The sequence below is a fragment of the Carcharhinus amblyrhynchos genome, chromosome 15 (assembly GCF_965287045.1).
Source record: "Carcharhinus amblyrhynchos chromosome 15, sCarAmb.v2.hapA, whole genome shotgun sequence".
In the NCBI taxonomy this organism is placed as follows: Eukaryota; Metazoa; Chordata; class Chondrichthyes; order Carcharhiniformes; family Carcharhinidae; genus Carcharhinus; species Carcharhinus amblyrhynchos.
The window spans coordinates 73139063-73162057 of record NC_137338.1 but is presented as its reverse complement, the minus strand read 5'-3'; the positions used below and the strand labels follow the sequence as shown (position 1 = coordinate 73162057).

Below are 22995 nucleotides of genomic sequence, written 5' to 3'. Positions count from 1 at the left end.
GTTATTGATTTTAAATTTGAAGGAGAACTTTTGAGTAATTAAATATATCAGTCAATTTCCAATGGTGTTGCACACAAGAAGTTATGATCAAGTCTACTGACAGTCCTCGACTTCATGACTTTCAAGTTACAACAAACATGCTTATGACATTTATAAATAGATACCCTGTTTTAACTTTACACTGCCCTTCCAGTGAGCAGTGGATCTTTACCAACTGTTATTTTCCTTTATGTTCTGTTTTTGACAGTCTCAAGAAGGGCAAATTGCTTCTCAGATACATTACAGAAGTGTCTTTGAAAGTGTAGCATGGCTAATATACTAGTGGAAGGCAGGATCTTTCAAACTTTTCATTATTTAATGAAATTAGGGTATCGTGCCTTGGTTCAGGGGCCAATCCCCCATTTACACTATTGTCACTATAAGAAAACCAGTTCTGACTTACGACATGACTTTCAGGAGCCAACAGTGTTGTAAATCCATGGATGCCGGTACTCTACTGGGGGAGGGGTGTAAAGTGGGGATTATTGGCACAGAACCGAATCCAGAATTCAGTGCCCATTTTAAAGTCCTGTATCTTTTCTTTATTTTTATATTTCCAATATAAATTTCAATGCTATATTAGTAATGGAAACTGCCGATATAAACCTGTCATATCATGTGACTGCATTGTTCTGCAGGCAACTGTAATATGACAGTTTACACAATTTAACAGTTGCTGTTAAATAGGAGCTAAATAGAAGTGCCCAACAGGAAGTTCTTGCAAGGGACAAGATGTTCAACATATTTTGGACTGACTAATTAATACCATTTCTATATTGACCAATTACTTTAAATCTGCAACATATTAAGGAACACATTCAGAATAGGGCCAATCCGCTCTCAAACCTGGTCAACTATTCAGTTAGCTCAGGTCTAATTTGTACTTCAAATCCATCTATCTGCAACAGTTTAATCCTTTAGCATACTCTTACCTAACAAAAATGTATCAAACTCTGTCTTGAATGCTGGAATTAAATAAACATTCACCTCTTCTAGGGCACATAATTTGAGATTTTCCCCAACCTATGTGAAAATAAATTTCTTGATTTCTCTCCTAAACAGCCTAGCTATAATTTTAAGGTTAGCTCCTCTTGCTTGTGGCCACCCTCCCCCTTCCCCAACACCACCCCCCACAAAATCTTATGCAAAAGTAACTTTCTATAACATGTCTAGGCTTACAAATGCTCCTTAAATCTTAACTTTACATATGTAGTAAATGCCAAGTCAACCTCATGGTTTACAATCTACCCTTTCATTCATGAATTATACCACAAACAGCAGGTTTGTCTGGTGTATATTTTTGACCTTGCCAGAAGGCAGAAATGCCAGCTAACAGACCATGTATTTCTAGCTAAACTGCAAATCTGTCTCACTGTAAGACATAAAATTACACAAAAAGCCAAATAAATCAGCATTAAAATTGCAATGCGGCATTTAACTTGGCTTGATAGTTCAAACCATTTTCAAAGACAAAAATAGCAAATTCTCTCAAAAGTCTTACTTTCTTATAAATCTATAAGATGGATTTCCCTTCCATTGCTTCTTTAACTAAATAGACTGGGAACACGACTGAAGGAAATAGTTTGAGACAGTTTCTCATATTTCAGATCAAATGCATCCTTTCCTCATTAAGCACGTTTATTTGAAAGTACACCAAGCACCCTCTTAAAAGGGAAGCACAACAGAGCAAAGATCTCACATTATATTTGTATGAAATATATATACAATTATATATATCATCATGGCTACTTTTTAAAATTTTAAAACTGGACAGTGATCTTTTAAAACTGCCTGAGGCAATATCTGGCTGTAACTGTGAACAAAATTAACTTTCTGGCAGAATCAAAGAAATCAACAGCTCATTATCTCTGAAGAGACGCTAACCCCCATGGGCTGCTGGAGACCACATTCAATGGGAATTATATGAAGGCCATCTACTATTCCGAAGCCAGGCCTGGCCACAGGAGTCTTATCAGTCTGCTAGGGCAAAGGACCCCGCAATCTTCTTTGAAATTCCTAATGGTTGGAATATTAACAACCTTAGGAGCCCAGGCAAAGAAATATACATCCTTTACCAAAACTAAAGTGGAGAAGTGGAAGTCATGTGACATGGCCCCACCTTGCTAGCTAGGAGACCCAGTTATACTGTCTTATTGAACCAGAAGGCAGTCAGCCATCTTCCATCTAGCAAGAAGCAGCTCAGAAAAGGGACAGGTTTGAATGCTTGGCCGCCAAATAATCTGTTTCTACTCAAACTTTTGAACTTCCACACTATCGCCTTCAAGACTAACTAATCTCCACATGCCTCTCTCAGCATGAAAGTCATCTCCACTGGAAAAGTGAAATTTTCAGCATCCCCTCAGCCTGCCAACCTATGTGGAGGAATACACCATTGAATATTTGATTCTGAATTCTGGACTTACATGAAACAATAATTTTTTGCTCTGTGGTCTTTGTACATCTTTCCCCATCCCTCTTTTATTGTCTGAATTTAACCTGATGTACATAGAAACCTAGCCCTCCTGAATGTGCACGAATGAACTAACCCTTTGAGTTTACCTTCTCTCTCTCTCTCCCCCTCATATACTGTGGATTTATTAATGAAAATTGGATCACACCAAAATGGAGGGTTTGAGGAATACACTATGGAGTACAAAGGGGAGAGATCAAAATCAAAATACCTTTCTGCTTATGGATGAGTGGTAATGGGAGAAATCAGGGTGCTTAAATTAATTCTCCTCCTGTCTGTAACATAGGGATCCAATATTAATTTGTATGAAATGTATATAATTATATATTCCATCATGGCTACTTTTTAAATTTTATCATCTAAGTGAACAGGAATCAGCTCCTCGGCTCCCCAGAGACAAGATCAAGACAAAGCCGACTGGATATTTACTTTTGGGTGTTCAAACTCTCCTTGTGAAAAAATATCAATGACAAATTATCACATGCCATCAAATGTCCCACCAGGATTGCAGGGTGCACTGTGACTGCTGGGTGTATTTAGGTTCTTTGGCATTAACTTCCAAGCTCACAGCTGCTTCAATTAGAGGGACCTGATGCATAGGAACATTATCACATTCAAGCTTTCCTCCAAGTATATTTGGACATCTATCACTGTTCCTTCTTATCATTAAAACACAATCATTGCCTAATAGCATTATGGAAACATCTTTACAAGTGGTTCAAAGAGGCAGCTCACCACTATGTTCTCAAAGGCTGCTCAGGATGGGCAATAAATGTTGGTCTGGCCAATAACATTTGCATCCCAAGAATTTAAAAAAATGTAATACTAGAGGAGACATATCAGGAAGTGAAGTTACTGTTTTTGGCCATTATCCAGAAATTCCTGTTGGAAGTGCTTGTGGACCCAAAAGGGGACAAAATGGAGTTTAGCTCCGTTGCAAAGTAAGTTGCTGACGTCTACTGTGAAGGCTCACTTCCGAATAATGATCATTTAGACAAAAGGAGAAACTGTGGCCAACACTCACAGGGCCTTTAGGAAAGGAGAGCAGAGGAGAAAACTGGTAAGGAAGGTAAAGAAGAAAGGAGTTATTCATTCTGCAAAATTTTGTGGTGTAATCCAATACTCCCATCTTGATTTGAAATAGTTTAACAGTAGTCAAGGGTTGGGCAGGAAAATGGAGCTAAGGCCACAATCAGAGCAATCACAATCTTACTGAATGATGAAGCAGGGGCGAGGGGCCGAATGGCCTACACTGCTCCAAACGCTTATGACTTACTTTGGTCATTAATAGTTTCCACAATACCCAAGATCCATTTCTCTGCTTAAAAAACTGTGGCTAAACCTCTTAAGGGTGACCCATAGTTTCCTCACTCAGGTTCAGAGGTCCAACCTGATGGTTTCTTAACTGTGAAGACTACCTCAGCCTTAAGCACCTGTTTTAACTGAACAAATCTTTATCTGAAGATCTCAAACAACAAGCGTAACAAATACAGGAAATAGTTAATATGACACCTAGGCTCAGGAAAACTATTCCTCCTGGGAACACCATATTCAGCTTGATTTTATTCATTTCCAGTTGAGAGGGCGGCGACTTGTGGCCTCTCAAACCCGCTCAGCTATTCAATAAGACCAATACTCATCTTCTACCTTAACCCTGGCAAATCCACTCCCTGATCCTCTTCACAAAATAAAAATAATATAAATTTAGAGAAGACACAATCACAAATCCTATACCATAGCTCAACATTTTAACAGTTTAATCCAATACTGTTTGCATAGTGGAACATGTTTGCACAGCACTTTTTTTTAACAAATCTGTGAGCTTCAAGTCTCACAGATTAGCAGTTAACGTGCCAGAGACAGCAATGTCATGACTTGTGAAATGAAACCACTGAAGAATTACGGCTCTCTCTTCAGAGTATGCACGAGAATAAGGCAGCTTGGGTTGGAATGAAATAAGAGGGCATTTATTCTGACTGATTCAAGAGTTTTCAATTTAACAATACAAATTATTGCAAAGTTCCTATTTGACTTGGTGACGATGTGAAGAGTCGCAGAGTGCTTCCATTGGTTTTTCTTAATTTGCATGTTCAAGTTTAGTTTCCAAAAGTATTCAGTACTTGCCTGCTTTCATTCCAACCCTAAATCCAAGGAAAGATTTTGAATTAAAAATAATTCCTGAAATTACCTCAGCGACTCCCATTTTCCTACAGGCCTCTAGAAAGTTTTCCACGTTTCTCCTGCATTTTGCCATGCTCAGTTTAGGCTGCAAGACAAGTGTACAATATTTTTAAAATACACATTTTTACTCAGATTGCTTAATACACTCATCACTTTAGAAGAATAGCTTCTATTATACATACAAGATGAGAGCTATGTTTCAGTTGTGTCAAAAGATCCACTTTCCTAAAACATGATTCTCATTTTGCAACAAACACTTCAATCCAAAAACAGGTGGCTGTTCCCGTCTCAAAGTGAAAGACTTACCACTGCCGGTGAGGGTACGTGTATACTGAGTACTGATCGTGGACGGATGTGATTGACTAAATGACACAGAACAACTCCATCCATCAAAGCTGCTCCAATTTCTTCTGGCAAAGTAACCTTCAGTCTTGTTTCAATATTCTGTTGAACAACATCTAGTTAGATCCATGGATAAGCCCTGGCTTTAACTTAATGCAAGTAGAGATGTGCGTTCCATAGCTTTCTATTCCAAAATCCAAAAAAACCATTCTAAAGATACCACACTTGGCGTTCCACCATGACTGAATAGCATTTTACCCAAAATGAATTATATTACTGGCAGTGCCTCATGGATCAGTGAGCTGGGCTATCGTAACTAGAAGGCCCAGCTACTACCTGCTTGCGGTTAAATCCCAAGTGAACAGTCTCAGCCTGACTGGATGCATTTTCCTGAATGCTGTCCAGTAATTCCTGTTGTCTGTTCACAAGTGAGCAATGGGATCTGAATTAACCACAATGCCCCCACTGTCAAATACCTGACAACACACTTGAGCGTTCTGATTTTAGGCAGTTGGGAAAGAAAATCAGAGGAAAAATGTCTAGGATAAGATCAATAGATACTTAACTAATATTTTTAGTTGGTTAAGCTTAATGCATCCATGGGAATTTATCAGATTTGACCCAAACTATGATTGCGGGTCCTTTAACTAGGCATTTTGGCACATAATGTATTAATGACTTATTTCCCATCAAAATGATGCCATGGATGTCTCATCCAATGTAAATAAAGTGACTAGTAAGTTTATGTAGAAAGGTTTTAAACATTTTCAAATAAAAATAGTCTAAAAAGCCATTTTTACAAGGCTGGCACCCAACATAGATATGAAGATAAACCAAGGTTAAGATATCAGTATCTATGCATACCGCATGTCTTGAACCAAACACCTCACCTCCCGGAGTTGTTCTATATGTTCTTTCTCCTCCCTCATTTGTTCCATTTTTCTCCGGATTGTAAATTGAGGATCCATGGACTCAAAATGCCGCGCTGACCGAAAGAAAACTGTTGAAAACAGAGGTAAAACTTTACAAGTTATAAAAGAAACACCATAATCTTCTTTTCCTAAAATTTCTCTACTTTGGGTGCTCTCAGTCAAGTACAATTTGCCATCAAGCATCCCACCAAAGTGAGCTTCTTATTTACTGAGCAGACTCATCCTGCACAGTGGGACAGCCAGCACACAAGCTTTTTTAATTAGAGCCTATCTACATTAAAAAAAGAGACAGAAGGAAACTGTGATTTGGTGGCAGCAGTCTGTGCTTGAAAAAAAGATTTTGTGTTTAAGACGCCCTTCATAAACTTGAGAAGATACTCAGGCTGTCACTCCAGTGCAGGATTGAGGGAATGCTGTGTTCCAGAAGAGATGTCAAACTAAAGACTCTGTCTGCTCTCTCAGCTGGGTGTTAAAGATCCCACTGCACTATTAGAAAGCTGGGGGGTAGGGGTGGGGTTTCCTCAATCAACACCATTTAAACAAATCCTCTGGTTGCAGTCACATTCCTGTTTGTGGGACTGTGTTGAGTGCAGATTGGCTGCATTGCCTACCTTATAACAGTGACTGCACTTTAAGCACACTTTTTTCTGGGAAGCCCCAAGGTTATTTCAGATGTAACAGAATTCTCTTCTCACTCTGTTATTCTTCAGTTGAAGCAACCTTGTTATTTCTACATATCAACTATTCCACATTTTGCATGGTTAACACTTGGACCCAATGTCCTTTATTTCAAATTGAGTGGGAAGCCAGATCTCTGCAGTCTCATCAAACTAATAACTCCCTGCATTGCATAGCTCAGCTTTGAACATAGTCACGTGTTACAGATCATGTCGGGTCAGTCATGGCTCAATGTGGAGATAGACAAAAGAGAAGCTCCAAACTAAAGGCTGTGACTGGTTTTTGCAACAAGATAAGGTAAATGATATAATTTCTCCTCTTTAAGCCGCACATTTGATATTAACAGTAAGGAAGCATAACAAACGAGTGAGCTGTGAATTAACATCTGCCCATGTGTTGTTCTAATAGAACAGCTGGACTCCAATAAATCACAGAATCAGATAGCAAAGAGGGCTATTCAGACTATTGTGTACCAGCTTTGAGGGAGCACTCCATTTATTCTCAGTACCTCTACTGTTAAATTTTTGTTTTTCAAATATTCATCCACTTATCCTTTAAGTGATGACCCAGGAAGAGTTATAAATATAGAACTATTAGCGTCCTTGCGGCTGCACTAGCCATTGGCATATTTCTTGGTTGCATGTCTATCTTTGGCCCAGTTCACACACTTCTTCCCAGTTCTTGGCGCTGCGCATTTTAATCAAACATCTCAGCATCTGCTCCTGATTAGTCACTCTCCCTAATCGTGCTTCCCTGCTTAAAGCTTATAACCATTTCAAACTGCAGGAATTACTGTAATGGATCTTGATACACCAAAATGCAAATTTGTATAAAGGAGTAAGACGCAAGACAGGACCATCACATCCGTCTCCCAGCTCAAAACCATAACACTGTGCCCTTCAAGGAGATCAGACTGGGCTAATAGGATATCCTGCATCTTAGATGCACCTTCCTCGTGGGACCTCAAGGAGGAAATCAGGAAGGTTCAGACATAGAACTGAGTGAACTGGAAGGGAAAAGAAACATAAGTCTATACAAATGATATATATTTAAAATGGGCACACCAAAGGAAAATATTCCCAATGCTACAATCTATCCAAACGCTGGTTGAAAAAGGTCTGCTGTGAAGAAGTTTTTTTTTACACCTTTCTTTACTTAACATGATGTTTAAAAAAAATAGAAAAAATAAATAACTACAAATTTGATAAAGTTCTTTAAGGAAGTCACTAAATTGGTGAGATGATGGAAATCCAGTCAACATTATCCACCTGGCCTTTCTGAATGAACCTCATACTTGGTTACTTTATGAGGTGGCATCTGGTGGTATCAGCAGGAACTGGATAAAATGGATTTGAAGCTGGCTCCAATTCTGGAACCAGAGAGTTGTAGATAGTGGATATGGTTTAGTCTGAAGAAATGTCACTTGTGATGGCCCCTAGGGATCAAACTTAGGTCCGCTACTCTTTGCTGTCTTAATTAATGGCCTGGAGTTGGAAGTGTAGCAAGTTAGATTCTAAAATCTTTGCAAAGTTTAAAGCAGTAGAGAATGCAATAACGACAAAAAAGATTGATGTGTACTTGAGGGGTGGTTCAAACATTTACAAATGACGTTTAATTATCAAGTATAGCATGAGGCCTGTTTGTAGGCTCAATGCAGGATACACAGTATTTCTAGGGATCAATACTGAAAGAGTTTGAGAGAGCACCAATGAAGGACCATCACCAATGTCAGGAAGAAATTTTCCAGAACGCATTTTTACCCTTTTTTTTCTCGCACAGAACATTGCGTGGGTGTGAGGTGGGTCAGAGAGGAAGAAATGTTTAGTCATGATATTTTGGCCATCATGGTGTGAGGCATGTTTGATCGACCAGCTGGTCTTTTCTTAGCTGTCAATTTCAAATGTTTTTATCCACATATATTTAAAATAGGATAACCAAGTCATAGCAAGAAATACAACTGACAGGAAAATTCCAAGTCCATAAGTATATCTTGCCATCCCCAAGTATAAAACCCCTGCTGATATCTGTCTCTGGCCTACTCCATTGCAGAGAGGAGGCTGCAGAAGAAAATGGAAACAATAACGTCAGTATTACTCATAATGAACTGGAGTGGACGAACAAAGAGAACAACTAGTTTTTTTTTAAAGTGGCTTATATACCCAGTAAAACTATAAAGTCTAGTCAAGATGACGCAATGTGTTGAAATTCTAACTTCCATAGTCAATTAAAGTAATGCAAACAGAGCTTAGAGTGGGCAAATCAATGAAGAAACAGGTATCAGAATTTGAAGTGAAGATCACTCTTGACAATCCTGAAATCTTATAAGCCTCAAGTAACAAAACCTGCCTTTAATAGCTACCCACCACACTATCTTACTAAACACTCAAGGTAACAGAACATGAGCCAAGATTTGAAATCACAAAGTGGATAGATAATATCTATTGACTAGAGATTGGCTGGGTAATGCTGAGAGCTTAGTGAAAGGGCAAAGATCCAGGATGAAGAGTCAAAGTGCGCTCTGAATCATGATGTACAGCTAAAACTGTTCAACGACTGTGGTAAATTCAACTTTTAAATCCTTGACAAAAAAAAACAGGAATATTAGCAACGCAAGGGAACTAACTGGCAGGACAGATCAACAGAAAGCCAGGAGGAGAAACTCCACCCAGAGCTAAAGAAAACAAAATGTCTTCCATTTCCTAGCTAGAAAGAAGGTGGTGGCAGATAATTGGCCAGAGAGAAACAGAGTGTAAAGGATGAACTCCACTGCTGCATCTCAAACTACTCAACAGCTTCACACTCCATTTCCATTTGTTTTTGAAACAACAAATGATATTCTTTGTAATTTTTCCCCCTAATTTCCCGCAGTTCTTTTCTGGACAGAGCGCCCGACAGTAAATGCCATGAAATGAGAACCAGCACTTCACCAAACATGTGCCTGCTTCATGTGAAGCTAGGTAGGAGCAGCTAAACACTGGACCATAGGAGCTGGGGTGGGCCATTCAGAATGACGTAGTATAAAATTCCTAAACTAATCTCACTGGTCTGTTCTCTCCCTATAACCTCCTATGCTTCAAATAGGAATCTGCGCTTCCTTTAAAAGATGAATAGAATAACAAAACTTTTGCTATCACATTATTCACTGTACAAAGGCCTTTATCACACATACAAATCTCACATCTTCTATGTATAAATGTTATCCATTACTTTTTGACATACTGGTGATCATTTTCGAGTCATGTTAGCAAACTAATGGAAACAGAGTACAAGGAAAGGTCAGTGGAACATTACATATTCATGCCGTGGATCACAGCGAAAAGAAACAACTGGCTGAGCTCCAAATACATTCATAGTCTTCAGAAACAGACAAGCTTTCAATTTACATTCCCATCCCATAAAAAAGCAAGCCAAAATCTCTTCCGCAATATATTAAGACATGTACTAGGAGCAAAGGAAAATAAAATGAAATATTCTGGAAGAGTGAGGCAGCAAGAGGACCACAGTTAACAACATTTCAGGTTGATTACCTCTGGGAAAAGTTAGAAATATAACAATGTATTCTTTCACTTAAAACCTAAGATCAATTTTAGTATCAACGTAGTTGAAGTCATTAGGTTACATTTTAGCTTCATTTGAAGCAATTTTTGAAAGCGGCATCTCAGCCTTTTTGGCTAAGATGCAAATGAGATCATGCCCTGGAGGAGGAGTAATGCCTACTTCAATCAGCTTGGATAATTTAGATCAAGCCCAAGACAGAAGGTGAGAGCCCTGTCTTGTTAGCGTGGATCAGGAATGTCTCAACTTAAGACTCTGAATTGGACTTGATTTGATTGAATTGGAATAAAAACAAAAAAAACTGTTCAAAAAAAAACCTGAAACATTAAGAATTCTGGTTCTCTGTCCATTGATGCTGTGTGATCAACTGAGTGTTTTTATTTCAGTTTTCCATCTTCTGCAATATCTTGCTTTTCCAAAGAAAACCATGATGTGGAGTTGTCGGCGTTGGACTGGGATAGGCACAGTAAGTACCCTCACAACACCAGGTTAAAGTCCAACAGGTTTATTTGGTAGCACAAACTTTTGGAGCGCTGCCCACTCACCTGATGAAGGGCAGTGCTTCGAAAGCTCGTGCTACCAAATTAACCTGTTGGACTTTAACCTGGTGTTGTGAAACTACTTACTGTTCCAAAGGAAATGTCTATCCAACATTCCGAGAGGCCCTGAAGGCATTCTTTTGCAAGTTTTCCTATGTTCCACGATCCAGACTAAAAGCATCTGAATTAGAATGACAGACCCACCTACCTTCCCTGCCACCTCACTCAATAATAATCTTATCCCAATGTATGCCCATACTTTTCTTTGGTCGAACAGTCAAATAAAATGTTGTCTCATATGGTCAGAAAATTAAAATTACCTGGCACTCAACCAGTATTAGGAAGAGTTTGACAGCAATTCTCTAACACATGTTCCAATTAATCCCCAATCTGTAAACATTTTGTGAGCCAAAAAAACAATTTTAGACAGCTTCCTTCAAACACTGATGAGGTTAAAGTGTTGGATGAATTTTGAAGTGAATGTGGGTTAATAGCTTTACTTTTTCTTTTTCAATCGTCAAAGGCGAGATCATGTTATTTAAAATCATAAGCTGCAGCAATACTCCTTATACATAAACTCCAATAATTAGGAGCGAATATAAGCCTGAACTACTTTGGAACTATTCTCAAATTGTCTAAGATTATGTTTGTGCTCAAATGTGATCAAATATATGAAAAAGGAGTTAATTCATTAAGTGCACCAATACATAAACTTAGGCATTGACCACTAACACATACCATAACTTCTGTCTTCTTCCTTTGGGGTAGTGACGGTGTTGAGTTCCTCTACATGTGTCTGTGTCAACTCCCTGAAGGAGGGAGGAAGGGAGTCTGAAGGAGAACAGTTGGCTTGGACTGAGAGTGGCAAGGACATAAAGTAGGTACAAAGCAGGTCCAAAAGGCATTGGGCAAATGCCAAGTGAACCAGGAAAGTCAAAGATCAGGATTTATCAACCAGTAAGTAGCCAATGCAACGTGAATCGATACAAGATTGAACCGAGAAATTCAAGATTAAAAAGGACAAAAAAGTGTGAAGAAACACAGAACACAAAACAGATAAGAAAAAAATCTGTTAGCTACTGAATACAAATCAAATCATGCAGTTAACAGTGCAAACATGGGAACAGTTACACAAAAACTGCTGTAAAAAAACTGATCAATTCTTACAATTTCTTATAGATTAAACATTAGACATTGACTGCTCATCAATTAACAAGAATAAAAGCTCCAAAAGTTATGGTGTGGCTTATTTATACTGGACAAGTACAGACTATCAATGCACAAATTTAATTCATCCTTTGGTCAGAATACGCTGAAACCCAATAAGTAAAATCTGCCACAACTGTGTGTTTAATGATCATTGACAACCAATTAATTTTTTGGAAGGTTTTAATTGTGAAGGAGTGTACTGATCTTTAAACATGGACACTGATAACCATTTACCCCTCATGTCTGCTGACTCTTTGCCACTGACCCGATCCTCTTTCCATATCTTCTTCATCTCTAATACCTAGCCAATTTTTTCTTGCAATCACTCCAAAAGTCTCACGACAGCAGTTAACATTCAGGTGCAATTATTTTAAATTAAATTTGTAATGGTTTCATAAGACACTAGTTGTGTATGTTGCAAGTTTATAAGGGACAAGTACTGCTTACAAAATGCATCATTTGCATTTGGTATTCAGAAATCTATTTTACTAAACCATCCTTTGAACAGTTTAGACTGGTAGGATGAGAATGTGACACTTCACCTACTGCATGCGTGTCATTCAGAGTTGCTATAAGAATGACTGGTGTGGGATACAGGAGAGGGGACTTTCCTGAGTCTGGGTTAGAATACCTCTTGGGGGTAGATTACAGGAAATCTTTACTGTTGATAGACACAACATATCATGAGAAAGTACATCAGATTGGTAAGTATTCCACTCCACAGCTTCTGAATTCCCACCTTTCAGACAACAAAAGTGAATAAAAACCACTTAAATTAAGTTGCAATGGCAAGCTGATATCTAGGATATTAGCTGCTTCTTTCTAGTTTCCCCCTCCCACCCCATCTATGTCAATTAGCCTCTGTAAGCAACTTTCTTTGATGCAAGTAACAACTTTGATCCCTTGACTGAAACTGATAAAAATGCTAGAAATTCTGACTTCACTTTCTTAAATGTTTTCTGGAAATGATGGCCAATTATTAATAAGAAGTTTCATTTAACTGGTAGAAAGGCTTCTGGACCACATGTGCTGAAATGACCATTTAATTTATTGAATGAAGCACTGCATTCGGATAACAATGTACATCCTTGTGTCAACGAGCATTCTTTTGCTTTATGCACCATCAGTGAGTCACTGCTAAAAATATAAATCCACAATTGAAGAAGATCCAACAGAAGAAATAACTACAGATACTTTACACTTCAAAATGAAACCTCCCACTCACTGGACAGCAAGCTCTTTGATATAGGGGACAAGGCCAAACAAGCATTCTTCCCTTTCCTCATTGCCTTCAAAAGGACAACAGTGAAAAGCACATTTTTTAATCAGTGCCCAACCAAAATAAATGACATTGTATTCCTACACTAGGAAACTTCTGCCTCAGATCTTTCCAATTAAGTCACTACGAATGGATTGTATTTATAAAACATCACAAGAGCAACCATAAATTGAAACATATCGCATGATCTCAATTTTCTACGGACATGATATGGAAGATCTGTATGAATGTGAGATATGAACAACACATAGCAAATCTTATAGAAAATAATAATTCAATGCCACATCAATGTACAACCCTAGCTTTACTGTGATAGATGTGTAACTGAGTCCCACAGGCTACTGAAGAACTTTGACAGTCAACATAACAACTTAAACATACATCACACATCTGTTCTTCATCTACTTGAAATCAAACATCTTGCTGAACAGCAAACCATATCCACTACACACATTCTAACAAACTTTCAGCTAAATGTGAAAATTATTGCAAAGATACAAATAAGGGTATTCAAGATTGTCACTAATTTGGTGCCAAAATGACCTTGTTCTGAGGTCACTCAATCTATAGATGGATATCACAGTCAAAATGACAGGTGGAGCTGAACTTTCTATATATGATGCTGCACTGGGTGCCATTTGGTTGGAGGACAGCCAACATTTTTGGACCCTGGTGCCCACAATGACAACCTGATCAAAATTTGAAAGTATAACTTTGAAAAGGTTCTGCATAAACACCAGTAAAATGTTTACAGGTATGTTTCAAAGCACTTTAAATTTAATGCTATAGCACTGCAAACAAATACCAAGCTAATAACCATGTTATTGTAGTATACAAATCAAATCTTACTAATATCATTGTATGCATTTCAAAGAGCTGCATTCATTGCTACTGAAAAATTCGTCAAGATTTGTGCCTCTCACATTTAAAATAGATCCTCCATAATTCCCACCAACACCTTAAATGTTTCTTTTTGACAGTGATGTCTAAAGTTGGCCATTCTTTGAGGAAACTCTTTCAATCTCACTGTACACTGACATTGAGTAGGACGATCTTATTATGAACCAGCTTAAGAGGTTTACTTACCAGATCGTGGCTTCAGTCCAAATGGAGCTGTGGGAGATGCTACAGGAGACATTGTAGGAGTCACTGTGGGAGTCTTGTCCTCATCCTACAGGATTTTAATTAAAATTAATTTTAAAAATATGTAGTCCAATTATCACCATGAGAGCTAATACCTTAAATTCTTTCTATAGCATATGTTTATGTGCAACTTGTTCAGTGATTCATTGATATTACAGTGTTAATGAACAGATTACTGTACTTTACAGACACTTTTGTGAAGCAACATCCCTGTCATGAATGCTTTATTTGAAAATCAATTTTCTGTGGTTTTGGGATACAGCGGTGCTGATTTTTACATGTGCTAAGATTTGTTTTAAACTTTTATCTTCTTGATAATGCATCCAGCCACTCAATTAAAAAATAAATGACCTTAGATTGTCAACAGTAATTGATGTCTTTAAATCACTTATTTTAACAAAAATTCAGTAACAACAATTTCAGCAATCAGACCTCATGAGATCACACTCCTAATTCTGTTCTCATTAAAGACGGTCATTTGCACCAGTTCTTAGCAAGGACATTCTTATGGGAACTGAGATTTCTGATCTTATTTCTATCTTTCCAAGAAGGATCCAGTCCATTTCCCATTGGACTACACATGAGGATCCAAGTGTAATTTACAGATAGATAGGGTTGGAGATTAGGAGGTCAACTGAAACGAGGACATAGAGGTGCAAGAAGGAGCAGGTGCTTGAGGGGCTTAATGACGTACTTCTGCTCCTATTTTGTGTTCATATGATACAATGAGACACCAAAGTGCAAAAATTAGACTTGCACAATATGTAAACTGTTTCAAAATAGAAAATCTTTGTTGCACTTTTTAATTGTCTGTTGAATGGAGACCCTGAAGGAAAGTGTGTGGCTGGTGCTGGGGAGGAAGAGGACACAGTGAGCATCACTAGCCTTTCCACAGCTGGAGAACAAATCTGGGAACACTCTGGTTTTAAAACCATATTTTCCTTAGGAAAGCACAGATCATTGTGACCTGCAGCAGGCACACTTAAGGCCATAGATTAGTCGTCCATTACATGAGTGGCATTCATAACTTTGTGGTGATGGTTTTCAACCCCCAATAGAAGAAGTTACAGCCACCACTTAAGACCTATTCACGTAAGTCAGTAATGCAGTGGAGGTCAAAGGACATAAAGAATTGACTTTATTCTATGTGAAGCTAAAATGCATTAAAGATTTGGGACATTTTGGTTCCAGTTATACACAATGACTAAATTATTTAAAATTTTAACATCTAATTGTATCTCCCATCAACCCTTCCCCTTATAAATTCTTATGTCCCAAAATTCAGCTTTAATAACTTGTATAATTCCACACTATTTCCAATGTGATTTCAGCGTGACGTGGCATGGTCAGTTCTCATTATAAATGAGGAAATTATAATGAAAATGTAAAATTTACAATACATGACTTTAAAATAGAGTGTAGAATGCACCTGTATGCCCTGGTTCAATTAACCTCCTTATTTTATTTTAGTTGAACAGCTTCTTTTAAACACACCTGACCCAATTAGTCTAGGGTTGCACGTACTGAGCTGCTGATTGTGATCCGTTAGTGTAAAAAGATAGTAGAAACACACAATATCAAAGAAGCTACAATGGAGCACGAATAGTTAAAGCTTGACATACTAAACGGTACACAGTATGAATCTGGTACAAGTCTTGATTCATAGAAGACTTGGTCTGTTTATAAAATCACTGCTGATATCCAGAATGGCAATTTTTCTCAGGATAGACGTTGAGAAAGGTAATTCTTAAATGTGTTTTTTTAAAGTTAACCAATTCATAAATGGTCCAGATTGAGTTATGAGCTTCCCCAGGATGAATGTGATGCACAGTTCAAAAAGGAGAGAATTAACCTTTGACACAGGCATTCCTTTCTGACACTTACCTCGGTTTGAGAATCATTCTTCTCCATGCTCTCATTTGTATTCTGAGGGATTTCAATGCGTGTTAAAAAAAGCACAACATTTAGATCATTCAATCGTAAAAATAACAAATCACCAAATTATCTTGCACTGGGGGCAGATGAAAGACAAAATCAAATTTGGAAAGTACGGTCAGCTAAAAAATAAACAACAGAAAAAGAAATGTTTCACTTTCTCTATGTTTCTCTTGAGGGAAACAGGATACCTCAGCAATGGAGGAACAGCCTCAAAATCAGGGGCTGCAACATTTTGGACTGAGGTGAGAAATGTTTTCACTCAAAGGGTTGTGCATCTTTGCTGCACAAAGATGCTCCGTTGCTGAATATATTTAATGCTGGGACTGACAGATTATTTGTATTGTTATTACAGGGTCACTTTGACTTCAGAGACCTTTAAATATGGTAGATGGGTCCTGATTTTGGGACTTGCAAGCCAAATCTAGGGATTTCCAATTTTCAGGAGTGCTCTTTAGTACAGATTGGTTCTGGTTGCAGCCCATCCCTGCACTCCAGACCAGGCCAGCTCTACTGCGGGGATAAGCATGTCCTAGTCTTAATATTCAGAATCAGACCAGCTTTTGAAAGAATCGTGGTTCAGAGCACCTCATAGTCTACATGAGGGAACTTTTTGAAAGGTGGCGTTTTCTCTGGCGCTCAACCATTTCAACAATTTAATGAATTTCAGTGCTCTCAGGCAAGCCTCATTATGTATTCTTGGCCAAACATCTATTAGGGTACTAAAACAATGATAATTTCAGATACAACTGCAGTAAGCAAGTTATTTGACCAGGGCAATAAAAATAGGACTGGAGAACAGAAGCTCGACTTAAGAACTCTCAAGCACGTTAGAGAGGGTAATCTCTTTGTCGAATAGCCTCCTAGCAATGGGCCTGATAGGCTCAATAACTTTTTCTCAAGTTTTTATATGAAACTTTCAATCACATATAGGAATCAAATGACTGTAGCACCTGCTTCGACTTCTGCCATTCCAAGCGTTGCGATGCCACCTCAGCTTCATGCCTCGCTCTCTCCAGCATGATTTCACGTTTTCTCTGAAACTCTAGCTCCAAGGCAGAGCTTTCTGTCTGTAATAAAAGAGAATTCTCACCATTAAAATAGGCTTTGATCTGATGAATATATTGCTTAACTTCAAAGGGCCAAATGGTTGGAGGATCATCTAGTCCTCCAGCCCAGAACAATAAAACACACCTCCTGCCCTAGCTGGCTACTTTATCCTTATTTTCAGTTCATTCCTTGGGTGAGTCTTGGCTGTACAACAAACTGCAATTACTTGGCAATCTCATTTACAAATTGGATTGCATGAGGAAAACATGATTTATACTGGTGCAATAAAGGGTACTGGTTTGAGATTTATATTGTGCAACTGATAAACAGGTTATCCATTAAATGGAAAATTGTTCTTCAGAACTGCCACTTCTATCCATAATGGATACAAAAATTCACAAATAAATCCCAATTTAAATAATTTACACATTAATACCTGCATGAACAGTTGTGCTGAGAAAATCTTTTCCTTGTACACAACCAGCTAAAGGGAGACTGCAGAGACATAGCAAACTAAAATCTGATCAACTCAAGAGCTTAATCACCAATATTCTACTGCCTGTCGTCGAAATCTGGAGAAGTTCAATACATATGTGATATGTGTATTGATATGTGATATCAAGATATGTGATTTAAAAATATGATGGGTGGGCTGTACTGATATCCCTTCAACCTCCAGTACCTTGTGACTCAATAGATAATCATTTTAAAGTCACACATATTTACACCATTACTCTGGATAATATGTCACCTACCACATAACATGCCATAAGTGTTTTAAACCAAACACACAAAGTATATTGGCCACTATTGAGTCACATTTGGTAGGAATATGGTAGGAGGGACTATTATTTGGTAGGAATAATGGTAGGAAGGACTATTAATTACATGGCAAAAAACTGCAGCATGCAATGGTGCAGAGGGACCTCGAGGTCCTTGTGCATGAGTCGCAAAAACCCAGTCTGCAGGTGCAGCAGGTGGTCAGGAAGGCAGATGGGATGCTGGCCTTCATAGTGAGGGGGACTGAATATAAAAGTAGGGAGGTCTTGCTGCAACTGTACAGGGCACTGGTGAGGCCGCAGCTGGAGTACTGTGTGCAGTTTTGGTCGCCGCACTTACGCAAGGATATTTTGGCCTTGGAGGGAGTGCAGAGGAGGTTTACTCGGCTGATACCAGAGTTGAGGGGGTTGAACTATGAGGAGAGGCTGAATAAACTAGGCTTGTACTCGTTAGCGTTTAGAAGAATGAGGGGAGATCTCATCGAGACATATAAGATGATGAATGGGATGGATAGGATAGAGGTGGAGAGGCTCTTCCTGCTCAGAAAGGACAGTAGGACTAGAGGGCACAGCCTTAAGATGGGGGGGGGGGTGCAGTTTAGAACCGAGTTGAGGAGGAACTTCTTCACTCAAAGGGTGGTGAATCTCTGGAATTCTCTGCCCGTTGAAGTGGTGGAGGCTGCCTCGCTAAATATATTTAAGACACGGGTAGATAGGTTTTTGATAGGCAAGGGGATTAAGGGTTATGGGGAGAGGGTGGGAAAATGGAACTGAGCCACGACAGATCAGCCATGATCTTATTGAATGGTGGGGCAGGCTCGAAGGGCTAGTTGGCCTACTCCTGCTCCTATTTCTTATGTTCTTATATTAAGTTCTTATTTCCCATGGACATCATGCCTATGCTAGGAGTTTCATCAACATGGGATCTCATCCCATTCTGCTGTTCACTTCCCATTATGTTTAACACTCCCTTTTATTAAGGAACGTATTTTCTTTTAAAACCATTTACAGACTTGGCTTTAACAATGGGTTGTGGCAGGAAATGCCACATATTAACCACAATTTGGTCAAAGCAACCTCCCTGCTAATTCTTAGTCATAAGCATCTGCCCTCTTGGTATCGTCAAGCGAATAGCCTTCAACTATAACATTGCAGAAGTTATTTTAACAGCATCATTGTGCCATTACCTAACTTGCTTACACCAAGTTCCCCTTTCTCTGTTAATCAATGTATTGAATTTACAGTGCCGTCAAATAGCAGAGTGACGTTAAGTGATCATATGTTATAATCCACAATAATTTCTATCCATCTGAAGCTCACAAGAAATGCAATTGGGGAGAAAGGTTTTCAATATACTATTTTGCACCTACTTCCAAACAGTGGTAGTATTTCCCTTTAGAAAAAGTTAGTAATATGGAGAAACAGATGAATAAAAGTTAACAAGGTTAGAAATTGTTACGGAATAGAATGAATGACCTCAGATGAAGAATCCTCATCTACACAAAATGGAGCAAGAGCCTAAAAATGAGAACAGAAGAAAGCTGCTTTAGCATGGAAATTAAAATCTGCATTACACTGCACTCATTCACACAGAGATAAAGCTATAAGTACATTACTAACAACAATTAGATTCACAATTATAACATGTAGTTGAACAAAAATATAATGCACTGCTTGCATTCTCACTTCCATCACTGCACCAAAGTTGATGACATTTTAATTATAAACTACACAATACACCCTCCATAACACCCCTTACTAATGTTTCTCTTTTTCAGCAGCCCCTTCTCAATTTGGCTCCAGATGAACATATTAAAGTGAGTAGACCATTCAACCCCACCTGCCCGTTCTGGCTGATCTTAACCCTTTGATCCACCTTGGTTACATGATCCTCAGTGCAGTTCATTAACAAAAATCTATCAAATGGTTTTGAAATTTTGAACTGATCCCCAGTCTCAACAACATTTTGGTGGAGAGGGTTGCAAATTTCCCCTACCATGTGTGTATTGGCATCGCCCCTGAACAGCCTCGTTCCTATTTTAATTTTATGGCTCCCTTGTTTGTGACAACTCCACCAGAGGAACTAGATTCTTTCTATCTACACCAACAAATCTTGTTTGTTGAAACCTTAATCTCTTGAAATTGCTCATTGAGATCAACCCCTAATCTTCTGTATGCAATAGAATCCAAATCTATTCAATACAAACTGTCCTCTTACTTTATCCCTTATAGCTCCTTTAACATCAATCACCCAAGTGGCCATAAATGATTTTTACAGCAATTTCCTAACAGACTAGACATCACATTTGCATCAGGTTCTGTCCTCACTTTCAGAATGCAAAGTTGGGTGATAGGTTCAAGCTGGACAATTTTCCATTTCTAACCTAGGTAAATTAATGCCAACAGTAGCAAGCCCTACAGTTGCTTGTACTGACAATCACTAACTCAACCCAAACCTAGAACCTCCTCAGGAATTACAGCTAAGCTTCTCACTGCGGAAGTTCGCTGAGCAGGACCAAGGTTTTGATTATCACATGCACAGCTGAATTGTTCCAATCCTGCTTGTACAATGTTGCTGTTATTGCTTCCTATTCATTCTGAATGTTACAAACTTATGAATGCCTTCGATCCATTAATAGAAATCCTACATTATTCTTCCTCACCTGGTAACTGGAAAACTTGGCCACGGAATTGATTTTTGGTGTCTGCCCACTGGAATGAATGAAGAACAACATTTAGCTATTGTGTCAACCATGGCTTGTGTCAATCCTACTTTCCAAACAGATAACATGCAGAGTTAAGTTGATAGGTATTACCTTTTAAGAATTTAAGAGTGAAAAGCAATCAAATTCCAAGGTTAATAAACATATACATAATCAGTTATACTTCAAGAAATATAACTTTGTTCTTACCACATCAATCGCAGAATCATAGAATTCCTACAGTGCAGGAGGCAGCCATTCAGCCATCAATTCTGCACTGACTCTCCAACATAGCATCTTACCCAGGCTATCCCGTAACTTAGGCTTATCCTATCCCCGTAACCCTGCACATTCACGCTACTAATTTCCCTAACCTACACATCTTGGGACACTTAGGGGTAATTTAGAATGGCAAATCCACTTAACCTCCACGTCTTTGGAGTGAAAGCAGAAACCAGAGCACCCTGAGGAAATCCACGCAGACAGAAGTAGAACATGATAGACAGTCACCCAAGGCTGGATTCAAACCTGGGTTCCTGGCGCTGTGAGGCAGCAGTGCTAACCACTGCATCATTGTGCTACAATGAATTCCAACAAATAAAATGTAAAACAAGCTTTATATCTTTGATGATCTCACCTTGGATGCAATTCTGTTGGACCTAAGTGAAGAGTTACACTAAGGCATCACTGGTGCACATTGCACCATTTCTGTACTCCAGTCACAGTCAACTAAGCTTCAGGAGTCAGATAGTCACATCCAGAACACAAAGCAGAAGTTTAAGGGAATAGCTCAACAATTTAAAATAGATGTTTCAAAGATCAACTCTGGACACTTGTACAAATATCAGCAAAGTGGGATCTGAAGAGAAATGGCCATGTCAAAGAATTAGTACTCAAACATGAAAGATGCCAAATAACAAATTAAAGCTATGCACATCTCCAACTGAAAAACAGGCAGCATGGTTAGAAGAAACTTTAATCCAGCTGACTGGTCATGCTCAGAAGGACAGAGATCACCTTGCACAAGAAGCCTGCGAGAATCCTGTCATGTGGATCAGGGCCAACAAGATCTCCTGGATTAGGTTCAAACAGCTAATGGAGGTCAGAAAGGAAGTTTCCAGTTTTGTTTTCTAATTGACTTTTGTTTTGAATCTGTTTATTAATTGGCCTCTCTCAGGAGATTCCACAACCCCAGACAGGGTGGGTAATGTCCTCATTGTGATGTACAAGACATCACAGATATGAGAGAAGACTGGATTGATCAGATTCTTTTGTTTATCATTTTTATGATAAACACATGGGACTGTTCTATTCATTTGGTGAGTTTATTTTTTTTCCGTTTCCATATTTAAAGTATTCAATGCAATTTCTTTAACTTTGCAATGTAACACTTAGTTTGGGGATCCTCAATGTTCTGGGTTACTTAGCAAGTGCCTCAGGCAGATGGGCAAGGGAGGCTTCAGGTTCCGCTCCTGAGCCATGTTGATGTTAGCCACCATAGACACAATTAGCTTCAGTGCCCTTGGGTTGGCAAGAGAAAATTGGCATTGCCGTTTACAATTACTGGCGACCCCTCTTAAGTATGCTATGGTCACTAGGTGAGACCAAATCAGGTTCAGGTGCTGTGTCCCTATGGCAGTGCCATGGTAGAATAGACTCGGCAAAATTATTTAGATATGAAAAATCAGAAATAAAGTGAAATGCTGATTTGCATGTGTGAAGTTTTCACTCCAGGAGAGGCAGGGAAAGGCGAAAATACAAATTTAAAAATTCTTGGCTGTTTGTCATAACAAAAGCTGGTTTTAATGAAAAGAAAATTGAACTTACTTTACTGTAGATGTTTTATGTTCTAAAGGGGCTGCTGTTTCCAATTGCAAAGGATATAGGTGTACATCACTATTGTTCGTACAATTCAGGTTCAATCTGTGTACAAAAAAAAGCAAAACCTTCAAAGTAAATTAAAAGTCATGATAGTTCATCATGCCAATTTACAAGTTGCTTTTCATGCAAAATAGAAATAATTTGAAATTAATTGGATTATTTTTAAATATTCAACAATGTCACTGAAAATCTCTTGTCAAGCCCCTTCAACAAACCACAATGTCAAGCACTCCTCAGTGCACAGAATCTGCTGACTTAAGAAACTAGCTTTACCGCTGAGG

At 38.6% G+C, this 22995-nt stretch overlaps 1 protein-coding gene across 4 annotated transcripts in view; it reads right to left on the bottom strand.

Moving 5' to 3' along the window:
• lrch1 (leucine-rich repeats and calponin homology (CH) domain containing 1) overlaps positions 1-22995 on the bottom strand; it is a 154776-nt gene that overhangs the window by 9767 nt on the left and 122014 nt on the right. For 2 of the 4 annotated variants that reach the window (XR_013888698.1, XM_080204214.1), the window contains exons 12-21: positions 22661-22756; positions 20795-20843; positions 19608-19649; positions 17256-17372; positions 16252-16293; positions 14311-14395; positions 11475-11591; positions 5923-6032; positions 4997-5134; positions 4698-4775 (exon numbers count right to left, since the gene is read on the bottom strand). Coding sequence is in view for 2 of the 4 variants with exons in the window: in XM_080204214.1 (XP_080060340.1) it covers positions 4698-4775; positions 4997-5134; positions 5923-6032; positions 11475-11591; positions 14311-14395; positions 16252-16293; positions 17256-17372; positions 19608-19649; positions 20795-20843; positions 22661-22756 (874 nt within the window). In the remaining 2 variants the exon portion in view is untranslated. The remainder of the gene's footprint in view (positions 1-4697; positions 4776-4996; positions 5135-5922; positions 6033-11474; positions 11592-14310; positions 14396-16251; positions 16294-17255; positions 17373-19607; positions 19650-20794; positions 20844-22660; positions 22757-22995) is intronic. The other 2 variants (XR_013888699.1, XM_080204215.1) reach the window with 1 other exon arrangement.